Below are 19638 nucleotides of genomic sequence, written 5' to 3' on the forward strand. Positions count from 1 at the left end.
CATGTAGGAGGTTTTTATCACTTAGAAATGGTCCACATTTCTTATATCTGGCTGATGTTATTGGAGCATATATTGTTAGGAATAACTACAAATGTATAACCCATGTAATGTGCCTCCCACGAGCTTTGGTTTATAATAGCATCTTTTTTGGGGGGGGAGGGAGAAAAGTATAATGGACCAATAGTTTTCATTGGTGTTGGAAGCTCTTGTTTGTGGAAGCTTCTTCTACCAATGGAGATCAGCCATTCTTCTGTTTCATTAACCTGGAGATTTGCCAGAGGCACCATGCAGTTAAAAGTGGCTTGTTCATGAAAGGGAGGCTGTGTCAGAGGCAGGATCTTCCTGAAGCCAAAGCAGGTCCTTTCTCCTCTCTACTTCTGAACATTAATATGTCATGAGCTAATCCTGCCATAATGTCCCAAAGCCTGCATGATATCATCCTTTGGATCATGTACTTAAAACATTGTTCCAATGGAAATGTCATGTCATTTCACCTGTCATATTTTTGTGCAACTGGTTAATGACATTAGTTTGTACATGCCTGTGTCTGAAGGCTTGGAAGGATATTAAAAAGAAAGAATATAAAAAGGCTGAATGACTTTTTCTTATCAGCCTCTATATCTTTTCTCATTCCAATTAGTCCAAAAGACTCCTAAAAAAATAATCTTTATTGCAATGTGCTCTGAGTATTCTCTTGCATGATGCATTCACAGTTTTACTTCCTACCATATTTAGAGTTTCCAGTCTTCAAGGTTATTTTCCTGCCTGTTCCTGTCTACATAACCTCTCTTCTTGTCTACCTACTCCTCCAGTTTGAATCAAGCACATCTGATCTCAGACCCTTTGGCATCCTCTGACTCCAGGATCTAACAACTTTTTCCATAGTTCATTCCAATCTAATTCAATTAAAGTAAAGGCTCACATAGCTGAGCCTTACTAAGCTAACTGCAAAGTCAAAGACAATCATTTAATATCTTTGTGCAGAAGAAGAGTAACTGATTAGGAGTTAGGGAATTTAGCTTTTAAACCTGGATCTGCCACTAGAATTCAATTCATCTAATTTCTTTCAGCCTTCATTGCTTTATTTTTTAAATAAAGGAGTTCATCTAGGTTCAAGAAATATTTGTTTAGTGCCTATTGCATTCCATGATAGTGTTATAGATATAGACCTAGAAAGAACCTTCAATGAGTCCCCTTTTTCTAAAAGAGGAAACTGAGGCTCATTAAAGACAATCAACTTCATTAGGTTCACACAGCTAGTGTTCCAGGGAGGATTTGAACCCAAGTCCATTGCTCTATACAGTACACCACTTTGTAGTCAAAATTTAATTTTAAAAATACAATCATAAAGCCACAAGAAATCTTAATTTTCTTATTTTAAAGGTGAAGAGACTGAAGCTTAGAACGCTGAAGCTACTTGCTCAATGTCATACAGTAAAGAAGTGGCATACCAGAATATACCCAAATCTATTATCCCTTATTTTGGTGGTCTTTTCACCACACTATGCTGAATCCCATGTCTTATTGATCAGATTTGGCTCCAAATGACTATTGGATGGAGCCAAAATTCAAATTGACCCTAAAAGAACAAAAATTTTCTGCTATGTAATACATAGACATGGCCCATGGCCAATTCCCAAAGCTCTGAGATTACAAGGACCCATCATCCTTTCAGTCACCCAGGTTCCCAATCTCAGCGTCATCCTTGATTCCTCACTCTCATGATTCACCCCCTATGTCCAAACGGTTGCTAACTCATGCTACCTCCACAACATCTCATATATCTCCCTTTCTCTCCACTCACACAGCCACCACCATAGTTCAGGTCCTCATCATTGCTCACCTGAACAACTACAATAACTTCATCCCTGTTTCAAGTCTCTGTACAAAGTCATCCTCCCTATGGTTGCCCAGGTCTGACCATGCTACCCTCCCAACTCAAAGGACTCTAGTGGATTTTCATTATCTCTGTGATTAAATACAAACTCTAGTTTGGAGTTTCAAGCTCTCCAAAACCTGGTCCTTTTGTACCTCTCCAATCGTCTGATATATTACCTCCCTTTCACACACTCTGTACTCCATTCATACAAAGTTGCTTCTCTTCATGCATGATGGTCTATCTTCCATTTTTGTGCCTTACATTAGATATCCCTCATGCCTAGAATGCTCTCCTTGTCATTGCCAATTCCTAGATTCTCTGCTTTCCTTATGGATTCAAGTGTCACCAAGTATAGGAAGCATTTTCCAGTTCCTCCAGCTATGAGTACCTTCCAATTCAAAGTTAACTCGTGTCTATTTTTTGTTTTTGTTTTTGTTTTTTTTTTCGGGGCAATGGGGGTTAAGTGACTTGCCCAGGGTCATACAGCTAGCAAGTGTTAAGTGTCTGAGGCTGGATTTGAACTCAGGTCCTCCTGAATCCAGGGCCAGTGCTCTATCCACTGTGCCACCTAGCTGCCCCTAACTCATGTCTATTTTGAAGGTACATACCACTCTACATACACCTTGTCTACCATGCTAGAGTGTAATGGGGCAGGGGCAATTTCACCTTTGTCTTTATATCCTCAGTGCTCACTTAGCAAAGTTTTTATTAAATAGTAGACACTTAATAAATGCTTTCTGCTTGATTGATTCATTGATACATTGCTATTTTAAGTCCCTGGGCTGTTCCTCTGGCAAGGCATACACTGGGAGCTGCACCCTCCTCTCTGGAGTCTACATTCCCTTTGCTTTGGCATCTGCCACCTTTACTTTGGACCTTGGCCACCACTGCCTTTTAGCCTGATAATGCAGCTTCTGGCCTGGCTCAAGGACTCTTTGCCACTAACCGAGGAGCTACTGCCTCTGACTCACATCCCTCATTTTCACCATAATGCAGAAGTCCAATCCATCTTTCTCATGTCTCTGTTTCTTCCTTGCTTCCCCCTCACTCACTCCTGTTCCTTTTTTACATATTCTTGAGCCCTACAGAATTAAGGAGAAAAGGTATTTGGCTCCTCTAGCCATGATTCAGATGCTTTTCAGGCCAATACAATCAGAATGGGTAGGGCTGACCCGAACCCACTCAGTGGGAGGAGAGGCCATATCCTTCATTTGCTCTACAGAAATAGTGTCCCTGCCACAGGCCCTAAAGTCAATTCCCAAAGACAAGCTCCAGAAAAATCTTGACCAGTAGCCACTCTGCTTCTCACTCATGTGGGGGAGCTCATCCGACAGTTCTACTTAGGTTGGGTTACAAGCAGAAATATAATGCAAACCTGTCTGGGAGATAGGTGCAAGGAAGAGCCTTGAACTGGGTATAGGCTAGAAGTGTGTGTGTGTGTGTGTGCGCGCGCACGCGCACGCGCGTGCAAATCAATAGAATCACAGATCAAACAAGTATCTTACTCTGAAATTAGGATATTATGTCTATGGATCTGTCATTCTCATGTATCTTAACTATAGTGCCTGTGGGAAAGTAGTTTCTATTTTACTGGAGAAGACTAGCCTGCTCAGAGCGACTTACCATGAGGAAGGGTCTAGCCTGGAAAAAGGAGGGAAATAGTCCAAAGACTAGTATCCCAAGTAAGAAAAGAGGGGCTGTGGGTGATGACAGTGAAGACAGGAAGCCTTCCATGCTGCCAACTCTGGTTAAAATGAAATTCCACTACAAAGAAAAATATTTGCATTCCCGGTGGAGTTAGTTGTAACAGGATTTGACCTGTACATTACTTAGACAAATTCACTCATGCTTTTCAGCAGCTGGAAACAATGAAATTATCATTTTGAAAGCAATGAAAACTATGGGATTCATTATTTGAAGACTGCTGGAATGAAGACTGAAATAATTCTATAAATTGACATTGGATATGTTACTGACCACCCATGCCAATCCAATGTAAGAAAACTCTGGATCCTTTCTATAGTAACACTGATCAGGAGACTCAACACTACTTTATTCTTTCCAATCCTTTAGGCATATTGAATATCTATTGTATTTTCTTTGAGCTATGTGGTCCACCCATCTACATTTTGTATCATATATAGCTTGTACCATACCACATATGCCTCCTGTATGCTTCTGAAATATCATCGTAATGTGGGATTTTTGCATACTGATTATTCCATTGTTAGTTATAATGGCTGAATTCTCTTCTTGAACAATGAATCATCCTCTTGATTGTGAGTCACTTCCCCACGCTGCCCTCATTATGACCCTTTCCTTACATCATGTTAGTTCCTGCCTTCAAGAGACCTTGCTTATACTTCCCTAGTTTGAATCCCCTCCCTCCTTTGCATCTTTAAAAATTCTGCTCCTTCTTCAAAAACTTGCCTACGTTCCATTTCTTCTATATATTATCTAGACTACCACCAGGAAGTCCTATTAGCACACAGAGTTAGCAGTAAACCACTTGGAGTTTTATTTTACAGTCATTCTTGTATCTGTCAATAGTTGCATGAATAAATCTCAACTACTTCTAGATCATGAGAGCCTTAGGGTAGTGTTAATGTCTTGTAAAATCATGTGTACTCCAAAGTACCTAGCAGAGTAATTGGTTAAAAAAAAGGGAGAATTAAAGTCCCTACCACCACTTTCTTACCCATTCTGCCTTTATCCTATAATGTGTTTTACTTTTCTTTCTTTTTTTTTTTTTAGTGAGGCAATTGGGGTTAAGTGACTTGCCCAGGGTCACACAGCTAGTAAGTGTTAAGTGTCTGAGGCCGGATTTGAACTCAGGTACTCCTGACTCCAGGGCTGGTGCTCTATCCACTGCACCACCTAGCTGCCTCTAATGTGTTATACTTTGAGGAGAGCCAGCCTTCTAAGGCAATCTCATATGCCTTCTGCCTAGTTAGACTTATTCAAGGCAACAACAGATCTACCATATTCAAGGCACTGTGCTAGTCTAGGCACTGAGATTATACAGATTAAAAAATGATGCATCCTCTTCAGCACCAGCCTTAAGGGACATCTCTTCTTTCTTTACTTCATGAACATTAAAGAAGAGTTTGTTTAGCTATGGTGGAGATATTCAAAACATCCTGCCCATGATGCTGCCTCCTGGATCCAAGCATCCATGACCCGGGTTGCTTTCTTCCTATTCAGATCTTTTCTCCAGGGACTCTCACAGGAAGACAGTTTACCTCTAGGCTGTATTAATGGCCAGTTGCAAATGAAACATAGCCATCAGCACAGAGGAGGTGTGTCAGTCACTCAGCTTCAATAAAGGTTCCTGCTTCTCAGCTGAATATTATGGGCATTGACTCCTGTCTAGTCATAAGAAACTAGAGTGAGGTGATATGCCCTTCTTTTTCTTCCTCTAAATAGATTTATGAGGGAGAGTGGATGAATATCTTGACTACTGTTACACAATCCCAGCAAACTAATTCCAATTTTGTGAAGCATATCAAGGATTGTGTTACATTTGACTGCTCTTTATACTTTGTTGTGATCCATGAACACAAAGCAGACTGGAATTTTCAATACTTCACATTTTCTGTTGGCTGTGAGAATTGATGAGATAGACAGTTAAGTATTCTGAGTGAGTTTGGCTTATTCCCTGCCAGTATGTCACTTAAAGATTTCCTGGCATATTTAAATAATATTCTGATGAGGACTTTGTATATTTGGGAGAAAAGAATAATCAACTGGTAGTAATAAAAAGTATTTGACTCTCTTGTTCTTATGAGAAGCATTGTTTTTGATTTTTCACCCCACTCCATGACTGTAGTCATAAATTTAAAAGATGCTTGCTCCTTGGAAGGAAAGCTATGGCAAATCTGGATAGAATAGTATAAAACAGGACATCACCTCAACAAAAGTCAGATATAGGGAAAGATTGAAGGCAAAAAGGAAAGAGGATGGCAGAGGATGAGATGGATAGATAGCATCATGGAAATAAATGACAAACACAAACTTGGACAGGCTTTGAGAAGTAGTGGAGGACAGAAAGGCCTGGTGTACTATGGTCCATGGGATCACAAAGAGTTGGATATGAATAACAACAACAAAAACAACAAAAGAGGGAGTGCATGTGTGATGGTCATTGCAAAGGCATGGAAGTGGGAGACAGAGTATCATGTATGAGGAACAGACAGTTTAGCTAGATTGCAAAGTGTGGGAGGGAAAATAATGTCCAGTGAATCTAAAAAGATAGATTAGATCTAGGTTGTATAGAGTTTTAAAAGCCTTTCCTTATTAGAACGAAAGTTCCTTAAGGTCAGGGACTATCTTCACTTTTGTATTTGTATCTCTAGTACTTTGCATAGTCCTTGGTACAAAGTCAAATTTTGATAAATTATTTCTCTCTCTTTGTTTCTTTTGTATTTCTTTTTTTCCTTCCTTCCTTCCTTCCTTCCTTCCTTCCTTCCTTCCTTCCTTCCTTCCTTCCTTCCTTCCTTCCTTCCTTCCTTCCTTCCTTCCTTCCTCCCTCCCTTTCTCTTGATAACAGATATTTTATATCCATTAAGTCTTTTCTCCAAGCAACATATCCACATGTCTTCATATGGTATGAGCTGGAGACCCATCGCCGTCCTAACTGTCATTTTCTAAAGACTCTTCAGCTTACCAAATATCCTTCCTTAAAGGTCTGACCAGGGAAATGGAACTATCATCTTCCTAACCCCAAACAATAACCTTTGGAATTAATACATCATAACATTATATTAGCTTCCCTGGCTGCCATGTTATAGTTCTGAGTCACACTTTCTCTGGTAGGCTGTTGGGTTGCCATGCCTCCCCAATCTGATACTTGTGAAATTGATTTTTCAAACTCAAGTGTAATGATTTACCCAATTAAGTTTCATTTTATTAGATTTAGCTCAATGCTCTAGCTCAAGTGTCAAACTCAATTTGAATCTTGACTGTTGTTCAGTCAGCATGTTAGCTATTCCTTCAAGTTTTGTGTCACTTATAAATTTGATAAGTGTGATAAAATATAGTCTTTATTCCAAGTCACTGCTAAAAATGTCCAACATATATCCCCAGGACACTCCACTGAGACCTCTTTACAAGTTGACATAGAATCAATAACAATTGCTCTTTGTGTCCATCCATTCAATGAGCTCTGAATCCACCAAACTCTGCAATTGGCATATCCTACAGGAGCAGCATGAGAGACTTTGGCATGCACTTTGCTAAAATCTAGGTAAAATCTAGGTATATAAATTTCCTTTAGTTACCCTGTTAAAAAGGAAATAAGGTTAATCCATCATGACCTTCTGGATGAAGCCATCCCAGACCTACCTGATCAACACTTGCTTTTTTTTTTTTTTTTTTTTTTTAGGCAATGGGGGTTAAGTGACTTGCCCAGAGTCACACAGCTAGTAAGTGTCAAGTGTCTGAGGTCGGATTTGAACTCAGGTACTCCTGAATCCAGGGCCGGTGCTTTAACCACTGCGCCATCTAGCTGCCCCCAACACTTGCTTTTTATTAGAACCTAAGCTTTGAACCACCTATCTGACCTCTCCATGTAGTTAATCTTTTTTTAGGTTTTATTGCAGATTATCTGTATACATGTCTCAGCTTCCTACTAGATTATAAACTTTTTCAGGACACTCTTTGTTGTTCAGTCATTTCAGTTGTGTCCACCTCTTTGTGACCCCATTTGGTGTTTTCTTGGCAAAGATACTACAGTGGTTTACCATTTCCTTCTTCAGCTCATCTTACAGATGAAGAAACTGAGGCAAACAGGGTTAAGTGACTTGCCTAGAGCCACACTGCTAGTAAGTGTCTGAGGCCAGATTTGAACTCATGAAGATGAGTCTTCCTGACCCCAGCCCCAGCACTCTATCCACTGTGCCACCTAGCTGCCCTAGGTACACTACAGTGGACAATATATAAATACTTATACCATTCCCCTAACCCTCCATCCCCTGCCCTTTTGCTGGTCAGTGCTGTGACCAGTCCTGGCTACCATTATTTTATGATACTTAATCTGGAGCAGTTTTTCCCCAATGCAAACTGTTCTGTTGACTGGTAAGTTTTATATCAGCTATCATTCTGCCCTTTTCAATCTCAGAATAGCAGTTTAGAGAAGGTGGAGCCAGGGAGAAAGTGGGGTATGTCAGGGTAGGAGAAAAGCAGGATGCAGGGAAAAGGAGGAGTCACCTTTTTTAAGGGCATAGGTTTGAGAGGTACAGACATTTGATAGTAAAAAAATGGAGACGAGGAAATATCTGTACAAAGTTTAGAAGTACTTAGAAAATAACCAAACTAAAACAAAACTAAAATAACAACAACACAATCAGCCAAAGTTCAGAGGTCTTCTTACTGGTCATCTTGAAGGAAGCATTTAATCACCCAGTCTCTGACGGACATTCAATATTTCACTCATTTTTAATAGCTAGTTTAAAGCCTTAGTTTTGCTTCTACAAATGAACACATACACGCAATATCAGATGTTTAAATCACATGTGGAACTGAAAGGCAGAGACCTGACATCAGAGGCAGGAAGACCCAAGTGCTAAGTAGGTAGTCCTGGACAAATCTCAATTTCCCTGTGTCCCAGGAAACTCTACGACTGACTTTCAGAGAAGGCACTGAACTACATCTATAGGGGAAGTTTCCTTATCTGAGAGTTCCCTATACCAATGAAATCCTGTGTTCAGTCCCCATATGGCTGCTAACTGATTAAATACATAAAATAAAAATGTATTAAGTAGACACAATGAATATTTGATGAATGACGGAATGAATATACTTCCAAAGAGGCTGTTCCATGAATGCTTTTATATTTATTGATGCCTTGAGAGGTAGCGTTGCAGCTCAGTAGATGAAATTTAGTAGCACTAAATGAAGAGTATCAGAAGACCAAAGCTCTAATCTGGCGCGCCCTCTTACTAGCTGTGTAACCTTGGACGAAGTAATCATAAAAGTAAGGCATTTTGTTTGTGTTAAGTGGATTATGCAGTATCTTTCTAGTCTTTAATATAGTAACATCTTTTGGATAAGAGTTTCTTGGATCATACAGCTATGAAACTTCATTGAAAATTCCTTCCATGTGGTACATACAGTCAGAAAGAAAAAAACAACCCTGAAAGTTAGCAGTAAGTAAAGCCAGAAAATTCACATAGATTCGAAGAAAAGAAATCTAGGTCAGGCATGCTTCTGTGTATTTCAAGGTCTACAGGGAATTCAATACAATGAGCTACTTTATTTTAAGGTATTTTTTTTTAAGCACAGATGTTACACAGGTGACTCAGCTATGCATGCAGGGACCATTTCCCACTTTGCTTCTCACCCCATCCCCCTTTCCCTCCCACGGTCTTTCTATTATTCACCTATTCAACAAACTATATGGTTGCTTTTGGTGGTGGGGGGCACAGAACAAACACCCTTCAAACAGTCATTTGCGATGAGGCTACTTCACAGGCACCAGCTTTTGGAATGTGATTCGCCTTTAAGAATGTGGAAGTGGATATTTTTTAAAAAACAAATAGAACTTTTAAAACGAGGATGTTTTAAGTAAATCCGGAAACCAGGGTAACATTATCCCATGTGAAAAGAGTAAGATGTTTTATAAACAAGATGTTGTTAGTGCTATGTTTGTAATTCAGCTAAGAAACACCAGCCACACTGCTTTGCACTTTTGGAGCACCTAACACCATGAAACTAATGGGCTGTGTCCAGCAGGTGGCTTGCACACCTGTTCTTACACAATCTGCAGCTCCGTACACTGATAATATCCTTTTCTGCCAAAAGGTTACTAGGCTTTTCCACCTGAACTCACAACATACCAAGCCAGTGAGCAGTTTTCAAGGCAAGGCATAGACTCAGAATAAGCAGATGGAAAATTAATTAGGTCAACAGACCTGCATGGGATGCAATATTGATGCCAACTTAACCCTTCTCTCTCCCCTCCAATAAATCTGTTTCTTTTAGTAATGGCCAGTTGTCATTGGCCCGGATCATACAACTTTGCCAATGGCAAAGATTGCCACCTATATATGCTTTCTCCAAACCTCCAGACATCCTTAAATGTATTTGTAATGATGCTTCAACACCGAAAAAACCCAGAATGTAGAGCTGTTAGTTGATAACACCAAGAGTTTGATTTATCTCACAGTTACCAAGATGTTCCTCCTAAAGCACGGCTCTGACTCCATCATTTTTCTTTTCAAGAAGTTTCAATGGCTCCTTTTAAAGGAAAAAATAAAAATTCCTGTTTGGCATATAAAACCCTTCCCAATATAGCTCAAATATATTGTTTTCTGGACTGATTTCATATTCCTTTTCTGAACTCAACTTTATAGCCAAACAGGCCTACTTCAAGGTCCCCTTTCCTTTGTCCTATGGGACATCCCATCTCCTATCTCTACACTTTTGCTCAGATTGTTGCCTCCTAACCTCTGCCTCTTGGAATCTCTAGCTCTCTACAAAGCCCAGCTCAAGAACTGCCTTCTATACAAGGCCTATTCTGAGACCCCCAGTTATTAGGGTTCCCTTCTGAAATTACCTTATATTTACTTTGCATATATTTATTTAATCACACACATACACATTGTTTTTCTTTAATAAGATGCAAGTTCCTCTAGAAGAAGAGCTGCTTCTTTTCTTTTCTTTTCGTCTTTGCATCCTTAGCTTAGTAGATACTTAATGCATGCTTAATGAATTGAGCTTCATTGCTCTCCAGCTCTCTTTAACACGCTGGCCCTGAAGGCTTATACCATCTGCACACAAAAACAATGTTGTCTTATATATTCTATTAAGTCTTCTATGTAATTTATAAGAACACCCAAGAAGAGCATCCTTGTTTTGATGTGGAACCACTGAGATTATGCTATTAGTACTGGGAAGGTGGAGGTGATACATCAGATGAAATCACTCAGTACTGAACACCTTTTGGCCCTGGTACTAAAAGACTCTTGGACATTTGGGCTGTTTTAAGCCAAGGTCATCTCATGATTTCAAATCTGCTCATATCATCCCTAGGACTGCTACATAGCACAGTGGCTAGAGCGCTAGACCATTTTCCTGATTTCAGATTTGGCCTCTGATACTTTCTAGCTATGTGACCCTGGGTAAGTCACTTAACCCTGTTTGCTTCAGTTGATTTGGAAAGGGAAATGGCAAACCACTCCACAATCTTTGCCAAGAAAACTTCAGATGGGGACATGAAGAGTCAGACACGACTGAAAAATAACTGAATAACAACAACAACAACAGAAGATCATCCCTAGAGATGAGGTTATATACATATATATATATATATTTTTTTTTAAGTGAGGCAATTGGGGTTAAGTGACTTTCTCAGGGTCACACAGCTAGTAAGTGTTAAGTGTCTGAGGCTGGATTTGAACTCAGATACTCCTGACTCCAGGGGCGGTGCTCTATCCACTGTGCCACCTAGCTGCCCCGATGAGGTTATATATTAAGGAGGTTCCCAATCATGTGTGATTTGATATAATTCTAGAGCTAGTTCTGGGCTGAGCAGATACCCGTGTTCATCTCTTTGTTAATCTCAAAGTGAGATAAGGCACTGGCATTCTGGGTAGGGAGCCACCCTCTGCTCCCAAATAGGTATTATGCTCTTCTATCTCCATGCCTTTCCTCATATTATTTCCCATGCCTGAAATGACTTCTTTCTTATCAACTCTTGCATTTCTACTCATCTTTCAAGACTCAACTCAAATGTAACCTCTTCCAGGAAGCCTTCCTGGTTACCCCCCTACTAATGTCAACAGTGACAGCACTTAACTATAGAACATACTATTACACCATAGCTGTTTTGTGTCTTATTCTCCTCTTAGATGGGAAGTTCTTTGAGTACAGGGTCCGCGTCATATCTAAACTTTTTATCATCTGTACCCAGTGGCGGCTTAATAAGTATTTTACTGAACTAAGAGGCTCCTCTAGAAGCAGCAGGGTTTGGTTGGCAGAGTCTTGATCTTGGAGGCGGGAAGAGATGAGTTTAAATCCCACTTCAGGAACTTACTTATTAGCCATGTGACCTTGAGTAAATCACTATTGCTAAGCCTCAATGTCCTTACCTTTTTTTTTAAAGAGTGAGGAAGCGGAGAAGGCTACTAATAGCACCTATGTCACAGAATTGTTGTGAGGTTCAAAGGATATTAAGCAATGTTTTGCAATCTTAAAACATTATAGAAATGCCAATTGTTCTGATCATTGGAAGTAATCAGTCTTTGCTGAAGAAGGTCCAGGCCTAGGAAAAGGAGGAAGCAGGTTACTATAGGCCAAGCCTCAAGCATGTTTAAAGTTTAACATATAGTAAGTCCTGTAGGAGCATAAAAGAAAACTGAAGCCAACTTTACTAAGTAATAATTAAAAGAATTGATGAAAAAAGAAGCTAGGTCAAAAGAACTCTACTTAGTTCCTCCTAGAAAATTAAGAGGAAAGCTTTCCCCTGAAAGTCACAAGATACCTCAATTCCCCCTAGGTTGGTCCTTTTCTTCTTAGGGAAGAATGGAGCAAAACATTCTCCTTATTCCCTTTAAGGACCAGTAACAGATTGGCAAACCCCCAAATCAGAGTCATTCCTATAGTCCTAGAATTCCTGCTTCCAAAACCCCCAACATTCACCTTATCCTGGCTTTAACACCTATCTATAAGATATGGGGATTGGGGTTTCCAGCCAGCAAAGATGGTCAAGGAGATGAGGTTTATTCCATTGACAAGTGTGTCATCTGACAAACTGAACAGCCCAGCACCCTCTTTTGTGAGTGTCCCCTCTTACACAGTGAGAAACAATAGAGTTCATACTGGGTATCTGGGACTAGGTAGCACTATTTCAAGATGTGTGGAGGGGGTGTCCCTCTCTTTGTTTGAATGGCAAAGGCAAGATTGGACAACTCAAGTTTCCAATTCTAGATCAGAAGAAAAGGAGTGATAGGAAGATGGTAAACAGAGTAGAAGCTACCTCTACTCTCCAGCAGGAGTGAGGTAAAGACTGTAGAGCACTTCATGTATAGTTCAGAAGACCTTGGTGTGAATTTTAGCTCAGCCTCTTATTACCAATGTACCCCGGGAAGTCATTTTACTGAGTCTCAGTTTACTAATCCCTTCTGATTCCAAATCTTAGGAGACCCATCATTTTCTTTCTCTTGCCACCCTCCTCATAAAAAGACATATTCTCTCACTGGATGATCCCAGTAGTATTCTTATTCTAGCTTTTGCAGTCTCTCTGCCTGAACTGGATCCCACTTAACAAAGACTTTGCTTCCTGGAAACTCTGGTGATCAGAGTACCTAAGCTGTCAGTTTAACTGACCTTTCCCAAAGCCACAATCTAAACATTATTCAGATGTTCTCAGTCATCACCGTTTACTGCTCATGTAGTGTGGCTGTGAGTTCATGGAACACAATCATCGGCTCATAACTTTAAAAGAATTAAAGGTAATACATACTGGGTTAGAGCCTTGTTTTTCCTTTCAAATCAAATCCAGTTGTGGTTTTGTCTATCTAGGTCTTATTATTTATTTAATCCCTCCCACTCCCGCCAGGAAAGAAAGGAAAAGGAAAAAGAGGTTAGGAAAAGGAAAGGCAAAAAACTTGATGAAAAAATAAATATCAGGAACAAACACGTTAACCAATGTGATCAGTTTTAGACAGATGACTGATAGCTTTGTGCAGCACAGCTTGGAAGAAGCAGGGGATGGAGGCAGGGGGTTGAAAAGACAAAAAGAATGGCAAGAAGACTCAAAATGATTCCACAGGATGATGTGTCAAAGGAACAAGGGATATTTAATCTGAACAAGAGAATACTTGGAAGGTGTGGGAAGAAGAACCAGGGGAGGTGGCATCTGTTCCCAAGTATTTAAAGGATCATCAGGAAAAGGCTCCCTACTGGAGGTGGCACCTGAGCCAACTTCCCTGAAAGAAGCTCCTGATGCTGAGAGACAGAGGTAGGGAGAAGATTAGACAAAGAGGAAGTGAGAGCAGGGAAGTCTCAATGAAGGCACATTTTAAAACAGACAAAGTCTTTGCAATGTAGGAATGATCAGCAGGAGAGCACCTGAAAAGTAATTTCCAGAGGGAGCAGGCATGGAAAAGACCTCTGTGTGTAGGCAAATCAGAAATGACCTTCAGTACAGAAAGCAGAGCCAAAATCAGAATTTATAACTTGTTGACTTATCATTTCTCACACACCTATAAGACTTTCTGCTTTTGATATTTCTGCTTTCTCTTAAATGATTTAAACTTTAGATTTATTGGTTCTTTTTTTTTTTGGTTGAGCAATGAGGGTTAAGTGACTTGCCTGAGGTCACACATCTAGTAAGTGTCAAGTGTCTGAAGCTGAATTCGAACTCAGGTCCTCCTGAATCCAGGGCTAGTGCTTTATCCACTACACCACATAGCTGCCCCCTTTAGATTTATTTATGAACCTATGACCTAAATAATTACATAAATTTTACAGTAGGATAATTAGGTGATTCAAAAAAAATTCTTACTTATAAATATAAACATATATATATATGTATATATGCATGCACACATATACATACACATACACACAAATAGATAGTCAATCACAAACATTAAGTAAACACCTACCCTGTGCTAGGCACTGTGCTAAACTCTGAAGATTAAAAAAAGAGGCAAAAGACAGTCCCTGCCCTCAAGGAGCTCACAGTCTGATGGAGGAGACAAGAAGCAGACAAAAATATACCCCCCAAAAGGTATAAACAGGATAAATAAGAAAGTTAAGAGAGGGAAGGTACTAGAATTAAGAGGAGCTAGGAAAGACTTCCTGGGTTTTAGTTGGTATTTTTAAAAATCCAGGGTAGGGGCAGCTAGGTGGTGCAGTGGATAGAGCACCGGTCCTGGATTCAGGAGGACCTGGGTTCAAATCCAGCCTCAGACCTTTGACACTTATTAGCTGTGTGACCCTGGGCAAGTCATTTAACCCCAATTGCCTCATCAAAAAAAAAAATCCAGGGACAGAAGGTGGAGATGAAAGGGAAGAGCATTCCAGGCATGGGGTGACAACCAGAGAAAATGCTCCAAGCTGGGAAATGGTGTATCTAGATAGACAAATGGATAGGAAGATAGATCAGCAGAATGGAAACAGATTAGCACTGAGCTATGACTTCTAGTATTAGAAAGTTTACTTGCCCATGGTCACCTAGAAGGCAGCAGGACAAGAATCCAAAGTTTTCTGACTCCAAGGCCAAACTTTATCCATTATGCCGAAATGACTCAAATGTCCATGTGTATATTTATGTGTGTGTATATACATCCTTTCTAAGAAAACACAATTACTTTAAAAATACATTATGGAGATAGTGCATTGGGTACGTCAGGTTACCACAGAAACCCTAGTTAAATGTCTCCTCAATACTTAGTTAACTTCAAAGTCATATCACCCCTTGGGGAAGTGAAAAAACTAAGTTTTTTATATTTAATCTGCAAAGTTGGGTATCAAACAACGTAAAATGATAACTGATTCTCATACATATGCAGATGCACACCCACACACACATCCACCCCCCATGCACAAAAGTTGTATCTCATAAAATACAACCTGACACAGCCATCCAGTCTTAATTCTATCACGTAGCTTTTCTGAACTACCCATAGTTTCTAAATTATCTTTTTCAACTCCACTTCCTTGCCCTACTCCCCTTAATATCCATAATCTCTCAGATTTGTGGAGCATTCTAGTTCTAATCAAGAGAGTCTTAGGGGAAGTTTTTATGTTCTCCCTCATGATCCACTAAGCTAAAGTCACCAGAGACTTTAGACTTTCACAAAGCCTCTTCCAAAGTATGTGAACATCTCAGTTCATCTTATTATTAGGTTGGAGACTAGAAACACCATCTCTATTCCATCTGACAAAGTGTTACACATTCCAAAGTGCAAAATGGAGAGGTTCATTATAGACAAAATGGTGCATGCTTCAGACTGGCAAGATGAAGTCTCCTACATCCCACACTTGAGTGAACATTCTTGCCTGCCCTAGACAGCTTCACAGAGAGATCTTTCTGAAGGTTTAGATAGAGATTTCTATAAGAGAGAAGGCAGGAACTCCTGAGCTGGAACCAAGGTCAGAAAGGGTATGAGACTGACCAGTGGGGATAGGGGTGAGGTGGGCTGAACTCTGTCCCCTCCCTCTCTGGCCATCAGAGGGCTACATTTTGAGGAAAAGCAAAACTTTGGTTAAATGGCCTTACTTTTCACTGAGGTCTCCAACAGGATGACTTTGGCTGAGCTTGAAGCTAGGAGCTGGCTGGTTACAGGGACTAGTAGGAGCTGATAAAGTGCTTTTAACACTCTGAACTGAGTGTCTCCTGCTCCTTCTTCGATTTAATCCCCGATGTTCACTTGAACCCAGACTAGCCCTTCGCCTGTCTTTCCGTCCATTAGGAGGAGGTTCAGCATTCTCATCGCCATCCTCATGCCTTAGTGTCATCTAAAGAAAAAAAAAAAAGGAAAGGCATCAAATCAAAGTCACTGTTTGTACTAATTTGACAGGCTGGAGTAGGAATAGGGCCTAAGTGGCAAATGCATGATGAATGAATGAAGCCCTGCAACACTCCTGAGTGCAGTCAGAAGCAGATTAAAATGGAACTGGGAAATATCTGACAATATAAATAAAAATACATTAGGACACAGATAATGTTAATACATGTCAACATGCATCCTGCAGGAATCCTTTTTGTACTGTTTAATCACCCCTGTTTCTAACTGAATGTGATACCATTGGCATATGGGAAAGAGCAGCAGTCTTACAGTTAAGAGAATTGGGTTTGAATCTTGACTGACATTTTACACCTTTGAGCCTAAGTTTCCTTACATACAAAATAGGAATAATAATATTTACCTGCTTTACAGGGATCTTGGGAGGAGAGCATTTTGTAAAACTAAAAAGTTCATTATTATTATTATTATTATTATTATTATTATTATTAAGCTTTCTTATTGGTCCTAAATATTTTTATATTGGCTTTTGAAGGTATCTAATATTCAAAATTTTCCCTCCTAGTCTATATCAGTAAGTTTTGCTTCCTTGCTGGTTAAGAATTAGGAATTTTATGGATACATGATTTAGACATAAGAGGTGATACCATAGGTAAATTAGGAGAGAAAGGAATAGTGTACCTATCAGATCTTTGGAAAGGAAAACAGTTTTTGACCAAACAAGAGATAGAGTATATTATAAAATGCAAAATGGATGATTTTGATTATATTAAATTAAAAAACTTTTGTACAAACAGAAGCAATGCATCCAAAATTGGAAGGGAGGCAGAAAGCTGGGAAACAATTTTTGAGGCCAGTGCTTCTGATAAAGGCCTCATCTCTAAAATATATAGGGAATTAAATCAAATTTATAAGAATCCAAGTCATTCCCCAATTGAGAAATGGTCAAAGGATACAAACAGGCAGTTTTCTGATGAAGAAACCAAAGCTATCTATTCCCATATGAAAAAATGCTCTAAATCTCTAATGATTAGAGAGATGCAAATTAAAACAACTCTGAGGTACCACCTGACACCTATCAGATTGGCTAAAATGACAAAAAAGGAAGATAATAAATGTTGGAGAGGCTGTGGGAAAATTGGAACACTAATGCATTGTTGGTGGAGCTGTGAACTGATCCAACCATTCTGGAGAGCAATTTGGAATTATGCCCAAAGGGCGATAAAAGTGTGCATACCCTTTGACCCAGCAATTCCACTTTTAGGTCTTTTGCCCAAAGAAATCATGGAAGGGGGAAAGGGACCCACATGTACAAAAATATTTATAGCTGCTCTTTACATGGTAGCAAGGAATTGGAAGTTGAGGGGGTACCCATCAATTGGGGAATGGCTGGACAAGTTGTGGTATATGAATACAATGGAATACTATTGTGCTGTAAGAAATGATGAGCAGGAGGAGTTCAGAGAAGCCTGGAGGGTCTTGCGTGAGCTGATGATGAGTGAGATGAGCAGAACCAGAAGAACATTGTACACAGTATCATCAACATTGAGTGTTGACCTACTGTGATGGACTATATTCTTCTCACCAATGCAGTGGTACAGAAGAGTTCCAGGGAACTCATGACAGAAGAGGATCTCCAAATCCAAGAAGAAAAAAAAAAAGAACTGTGGAGTATAGATGCTGATTGAACCATACTATTTCTTTTGTTTTGGGTGCTATTGTTTTTTTTTTTCTATTTTGAGGTTTTGCATCACGGCTCTGATTTTTTCTCTTGTAACAGGATTAATGCAGAAATAGGATTAATGTTATTATGTGTAAATATATATGTGTGTATATATCTATATATATATATATCTATATGTATATGTATATAGATATAACCTATATCAGATTACCTGCTGTCTAGGGGAGGGGGGAGGGAGGGGAGGGAGGGAGAAAAATCTGAAATTGTAAAGCTTGTACAAACAAAAGTTGAGAACTATCTTTACATGTAAAGGAAAAAATAAAATACCTTATACATTAAAAAAAAGAATTAGGAATTTTATACTTCAATAGGGACCATTCTCTGGAGCTCAATAACTGGGATAGTTCTGTCAAAAATATCATCTGATGCATTATTTTCTTCTGAATTAAATTTTGTGTCGTCTAAGTTCTCATTTTCTCTATCAACAGACTATCATCAATCTGTACCCCTGGCTCAACATTTTTTTAAGTTCTTTATATAGAACAGATTGGGACACCCATAAGGTCTTCATCCCAAAGAACTAGATCTAAGATGAACTACAGAAAAGCAACCAAAAAAACAGAACCATTATATTCATCTTAATGTTCATTAATCTCAATAGCATTAGTGGCATAGAAAATGCAGAAATGTATAAAGTAATTCCCAAATAGATACATTTTCTCTGACCCTGAGACCATGTTCCTGGTTACTGTGCACAGGAATATGTCAGAAGGAAGAAGTCAGTGCAAAGAGCCACATTTTCTCACCCTCCTCTATAACTTTAACATTATCTACTTGGAAGACTGCATTAGTATCTAAAGAATTGAAATCTTTTTATTCCCCTCATTCAACCACCTGGCAAAGTAATGTGCTGTGTGGTCAGGAGCAAATTATCTAACCTCTATATACCTCAGACAACTCCTAAAGACTTACTGAGGCCATATTTGGACTCAGGTCTTCCTGACTTCAGGTCCAGAGTTCTTTTCACTCTGCCACCTAGCTACTATGATGACGTGAGAAGTGAAGGACTATGAGAAAGCAAGAATCTGGCTTCAACATAAATGTACATCTCTTCCTGTTTCTCCTTTTCTCACATAGGTGGGTAGGGCTCTGCAAAATAGAAAGAGCTCCCACATTGGTAATTCCCCAAAAGGATGAAATCTCAGTTCCCAAGGGTAAGGGAAATCATAAATTAATAATGCAAACTGATCCCTCAGATATGCTAAGTCAATTTGGTTGTCTTCTAAATAGTAAGTTATCTAAGAATCCATCAGCTGATATGATGATTTCAGGATACACTCACCAGGCTTGTAAATGAAATTTAAGATTGCTTCTATAAGAGAATCTGAATGGGAAAAACTACTTCCTTATTGGACACAACTTCAGAAACAATTTCTTAAACTAAAGAGGAAAATTTCCGGGCAAACTCATCACAACTCAGTTAATTTTGAATGGCAACTCCTGGAATAAGCCTATTGTAAGTTAGACAATAGGAACAAAAGGTTAAGACACAATAAGGATGTTCACCATTTGAAAAAATTAATGCCCTAAGGTATAAATAA

The 19638-nt window shown here is 39.3% G+C and overlaps 1 protein-coding gene across 5 annotated transcripts in view; it reads right to left on the reverse strand.

Annotated features, from left to right (window-relative positions):
• FHOD3 (formin homology 2 domain containing 3) overlaps nucleotides 1–19638 on the reverse strand; it is a 712282-nt gene that overhangs the window by 186343 nt on the left and 506301 nt on the right. For all 5 annotated transcript variants that reach the window (XM_043977896.1, XM_043977898.1, XM_043977897.1 and 2 more), the window contains exon 10: nucleotides 16107–16345. In XM_043977896.1, coding sequence (XP_043833831.1) covers nucleotides 16107–16345 — 239 coding nt within the window. The remainder of the gene's footprint in view (nucleotides 1–16106; nucleotides 16346–19638) is intronic.

This window comes from Dromiciops gliroides, chromosome 1 (genome assembly GCF_019393635.1).
Source record: "Dromiciops gliroides isolate mDroGli1 chromosome 1, mDroGli1.pri, whole genome shotgun sequence".
Taxonomy (NCBI): Eukaryota; Metazoa; Chordata; class Mammalia; order Microbiotheria; family Microbiotheriidae; genus Dromiciops; species Dromiciops gliroides.